The following is a 5196-nucleotide window of genomic DNA, read 5'->3' as shown; positions in this document are numbered from 1 at the left end:
GTACCACAGAGAACTCATGAAACCCACCGAGTTTTTTTTCTTTTTTTTCCCCTTGAAAACGGCAAGCCGTACGGGTGTTCACATAGACCTTTCCTGCTCCGAAGAATGGAAGATCGATCACATCGAGTTTGTTGGCACGCAAAGAATCAGGTTCCGCTTCGGCATGTGTTTACTACCCCTGCGGCCCGGCGGTGCAGTGTGGAATATTTCCTTGCCTTCCCGACGAACCAAGCACCAACCTTCCACCACCCGTATTTTAATCCGCTCCGGGTTTGCAAAGCCGACGCAAAAATCTCCATTTTTTTCCCCAGCCAAAAGCGTGCGTTAACGAGGCTTCTTTTCCTCGTCGGTTGTGTAATCGCGTATGATAATTAATCACAACCGAATTCTCTTGGGGTTTCTGATTGGATCTTCCTTTTCTTCTTCCGCGGAGTGGGATCCAAAGCGAAGCGAGAGGGGGGAGGAAAAGAGCGAGCAGCGAAAGGAAGCAAACGGAAAGCAGCAGATTCCCGCGCCACGTGTGAGCGGGACGGTTGATCTCCTCCGCCGGTGGCAGCAGCAGCCAGGAGCAGTGTGTGTTTTACTGCTCCGGAGCCAAAAATGGCGGCGTCCCCTCCCCTCCCCTCCCCACCTCGCTCCCGCTCTAGAAAGCCGAGGCCGAGGCCGATCGGTTTATTTTTCCCTTCCTCTTCTGCCGCACCGCCAATGCCTCCCGCCACCACCGTCAGGCTGGCACTAGCCTCCTACGCGCTGCTGCTGTGCTGCGGTTTCTCCGCGGCGGCGTCGGGGGATGTCGGTGGCGGTGTGGCCAGGCGGGTGCTGCACCAGCCATTGTTCCCCATCGAGTGGACCCCGCCGCCGTCGCCGCCGCCTCCGCCCGCTCCGGACTTCACCTCCGACCCGGCGACGCCGGACGGGCCTCCCGGCGACTTCTTCCCTCCGGCGCCACCGACGGCGCCTGCCGGCGGCGGAGGTGCGACGACGTCGTCGTCACCGACCACCGTCGCGGCGAACGTCCCGACGGCCCCGTCCGGCCCCGGTGGTGGCGGCCACCGCGGCGGACCTGCGAAGGCGACAATCGTTGCGGCGGGGGCGGCCGCGGCCGCGGCTGTCGCGCTGCTGGGCTTCGCGTGCGCGTTCCTCATCATCGGCCGCGCGCGCCGCCGCGGGGACTCGCAGAAGCTGCTCGGCCCCGACCGCGGGTCCGCACGCCACCACGCCGCGCCCTCGGCCGCCGAGTTCCTCTACGTCGGCACGGTGGAGCCCACCACGCCCGGCCGCCACCACGGGCCCACCGCCGCCGATCTCGTCGGCTCCCCGTACCGGAAGCTGCGCAGCGAGCGCGCGCGCCGCGGGGTGGGCCGCGACGACCCCACCGACCACCCGAGCCCGGAGCTCCGGCCACTCCCGCCGCTGCGGCGCGCGGCCACGATGGGCTCCTCCGACGAGGACGCGTACTACACGCCGCGCCAGCGATCCGGGGGCTCCGGCGGCGGTGGGGCTGGCGGCGAAACGTGGAGTGAGGCCAGCGCGTCCAGCCCGCCCACCACCACAACCGCGTCCCGCCGAAGCCTCCCCAGTCTCACCAGCGATTGCTTCCCGCCGGTCGCGGCCATTGCTGCGCCGACACCGCCCCCCGCGCGCTCCCGTCGCACGCCTCCGCGCACGCGCTTCTCCGCCGGCTCGACCCCCGACATCAAACAGGTGATCTCGCCGTCCCCGCGGTCGGTGCAATCCTCCAAACCAACACAGGCGCCGCCACCGCCGCCGCCGCCTCCTCCTCCTCCACCGCCACCGTCGAAACCCAACACCGCTCCTAAACCTCCGCCGCCGCCGCCGCCACCGAAGCCTCCATCTAATACCATCCCAAGGCCTGCGGAGCCGCCGTCCGGGCCGACGTCGCGGCGCCGGTTGCTGAAGCCGTTGCCTCCGGAAGGGCCCCGCATTGCCATGCCGATGCCGATCACGGAGGCAACTTCAGCGGACATCAACGGGAGCACGTCAATGCGTAAAGAGGACGACGCGGTAGACGGTCTCGTTGGGAACGGCGAGCTGCGGCCGAAGCTGAAGCCGCTGCACTGGGACAAAGTGCGGGCGACCTCCGACCGCGCCATGGTCTGGGACCAGCTAAAGTCAAGCTCATTCCAGTTGAGATCTTGTTACACACTCCTACAGTCCTACTGCATGTGCTACTGTGGCTGGATATCAGTGAATTATGCTTGATGTTGAGAGCACTTCTTTCAGGTTGGATGAGGACATGATCGAGGCATTGTTCATGAATAACTCAACGCCGGCCGTGCCGCCCAGGGATGCCGGGAGGAAGACCACCGCGCCGCCGTTCAGGCAGGAGGAGAGGGTGCTCGACCCTAAGAAAGCACAGAACATCGCCATCCTTCTCCGTGCGTTGAATGTTACGTGCGAGGAGGTCTCCGATGCACTGTTGGATGGTGAGTGCTATGCTGGCATGCTGCTCCTTCGGCCACTGCAGCGCTGATTTTTGTGCGTTTGGATAAATTTAGTGGCCAATGTTTCTCCCTGAACGTAAACCTCCTGATTTGATGACCAAAATATTGGAACAGTTTAGCCAAAATATGTTGTTCTTCTCATTTCTATTCCAATTTTTTTAAGACTAATTTCTATTCCAATTCACAAATTAGATTTGTTATCATAGACTGGTATTGGTAATGTGGCATTCAGCAGGATGCTTCGGTAGGACGCTCTTTAAAATATCATCTACTTTTGTTTTCCTTTCCGTGAGATTTTCCTTTTGGAGCTTAATGGTCTTACCCGTTCAATAGTGACTGGTACTTAAGATGTGTTGAAACTAACAGTAATCTTGGTTCTTGATAACAAAATCTCAACAGATTATTAGGACTTGAAATCTCTATAGGACAAAGATGCCTCTGCCACTTTTCAAGTTGTTTTTTTTTTGGCATCTATCAGTTGTTACATTGAACATTGCCTGTTTTAGAGGATGGTATCAGTGAATGCTGGTGACAAGTGTAGACATCCAAAGATAAACTAAGCGGGAAAATAACACTTGTTTGGGTTTGTGTTTTTCTTATTGTCATGACAACATTTGTATGACAATAATTTTGTAGAAGCTTTGGAGCATCTTAGTCATACTCTTTGTACAGATTGCTGTTTCTATACAGAAAGGCTGAATCTTATACAGAATCAGTTTGATGATTTATGCTGGTGCTTATTGCTGTGTTAGCTGTTTGGACGTTTAGCATATAATCTCTGGACAACGGAGTTCACTGACAGTTAATTTGTCATTTCTAATGTGATATCTAACAGGCAATGCTGAATGCTTGGGGTCTGAGCTCTTAGAGACTTTAGTCAAGATGGCTCCTACTAAAGAGGAAGAACCCAAACTACGAGATTTTAATGGTGACCTGTCGAAGCTTGGTTCTGCAGAGCGCTTTCTCAAAACTGTGCTTGATATTCCGCTTGCCTTCAAAAGAGTTGATGCCATGCTGTACCTAGCCAATTTCGAGACTGAAATAAACTACCTAAGGAAATCTTTTGAAACACTAGAGGTATGCTAAAATGCTAGTCAATACTGAAAGAATCCTTCCATTATTTCATCATTTTGATTACTAACATTATCAGTGACTGTATATCAATCCCCACTGCAGATATTTGACTTACAGTTATCTAATATTTCTTCACCCTGTTTTCAGGCAGCCTGCGAAGATCTTAGAGGCAGTAGGTTGTTCCTGAAACTCCTCGAAGCAGTGCTGAGAACCGGAAACCGGATGAATGTTGGCACATACCGGGGTGAGGCAAAAGCATTTAAGCTTGATACTCTCCTAAAACTTGCAGACGTCAAGGGCACTGATGGCAAAACAACTCTGTTGCATTTTGTTGTCCAAGAAATCATTCGATCAGAAGATGCAAAATCAGAAAAGGAAAGTGCCATGATTATTCATAGCTCTAAAGACGAGCAGTTACGGAAGCAAGGGCTGAAACTTGTCTCTGGGCTTAGCAGCGAGCTAGGAAATGTCAAGAAAGCGGCTATGATGGATTTTGATGTGTTGCATGGTTATGTCAGTAAGCTAGAAACAGGTCTTGAAAAGATCAAGTCAGTCTTGCAGCTTGAGAGGCAATGCACCCAAGGACAGAAATTCTTTACGACAATGCAAAGCTTTCTGAAGGAAGCTGAGAAGGAGATCGAGCAAGTCAGAGGCGAGGAGAAGAGGGCTTTGGTGAGGGTAAAAGACATCACCGAGTACTTCCATGGCGACACCGCGAAAGAGGAAGCACATCCTCTTAGGATATTCATGGTGGTGAGAGACTTCCTGTCGATGTTGGATCATGTCTGCAAGGAGGTTGGCCGGATGCAGCAGGACAAAACGGTCATTGGTTCGGCCAGGTCATTCCGCATCTCGGCTACTACCTCATTGCCAGTTCTAAGTCTGTATGGACAACGAAGAGAGAACGACTCAGACGATGACAGTTTTTCGTCATAGGACAGCGAGGTTGAGGGACAAAGTCACAATCTGAATTTTGAACGAACATAGCACATCAACTTTGCCAGCTTTAGCAGCGGCAGCAGATGTCACAATGACATTGACAAACGCGGCACACATTCAACTTTGGGAGCACCGAAGTTAGGGAAGATGGGGGGGTGGTATACGTTTGAATCCTGTGGGATTCTTTTTTTGTACAAAAAAAAATCATACCAAGTTCTTTCTCTTTTGTTGGGTAACTTGCAAGCAGAATTGAGGCTGAGGCTTAGAGAAGCAGATTGCTGTCAGTACGTAGTAGTGCATTGCAGCTTCTGGGATATGGCTTTACTCGGTTCTTATGTTATTATGCTCATCGAATATAACCTGGGAAGTTGCTATCACTAATCAGGATGTAAATTTTTCTATCGTCATAATGCGGTAACATCATGAGAGTAAAATTTTGTTGAAAATAACGAACAACTCCTATGATCCTTTCCTCCTGAACCTGTCCCTTCTAGTCTTCTGCACTGCATGTATTACATTACACCTGATGGCTGATGCATCGCCGTACTGCAAACGCTTACCTTGTAATCACACCTCAGTAGATGAACTTTATACCACAATGCACACAAAGTTACAGAAGATCGCAGCCTGTCGGCCATCCTTCCTGATATCTGCAGAAAGACGCAGCGCCGTAGAGGAAAGACGTGCAAGCATAACTGCCAGCAAAGCTACCATCATA

At 52.8% G+C, this 5196-nt stretch overlaps 1 protein-coding gene across 1 annotated transcript; it reads left to right on the top strand.

Moving 5' to 3' along the window:
- The first annotated feature begins 206 nt into the window (after window positions 1-206).
- LOC120691809 (formin-like protein 8) lies at window positions 207-4859 on the top strand. Its single transcript, XM_039975002.1, has 4 exons — window positions 207-2147; window positions 2245-2447; window positions 3301-3542; window positions 3687-4859. Exons 1-4 carry the CDS (start codon window positions 601-603, stop codon window positions 4473-4475), a joined length of 2781 nt encoding a protein of 926 aa, XP_039830936.1. The 5' UTR covers window positions 207-600; the 3' UTR covers window positions 4476-4859.
- The last annotated feature ends 337 nt before the right edge of the window (window positions 4860-5196 follow it).

This window comes from Panicum virgatum, chromosome 9N (assembly GCF_016808335.1).
Source record: "Panicum virgatum strain AP13 chromosome 9N, P.virgatum_v5, whole genome shotgun sequence".
Classification (NCBI taxonomy): Eukaryota; Viridiplantae; Streptophyta; class Magnoliopsida; order Poales; family Poaceae; genus Panicum; species Panicum virgatum.
This window is presented reverse-complemented; position numbering and strand designations above follow the sequence as displayed.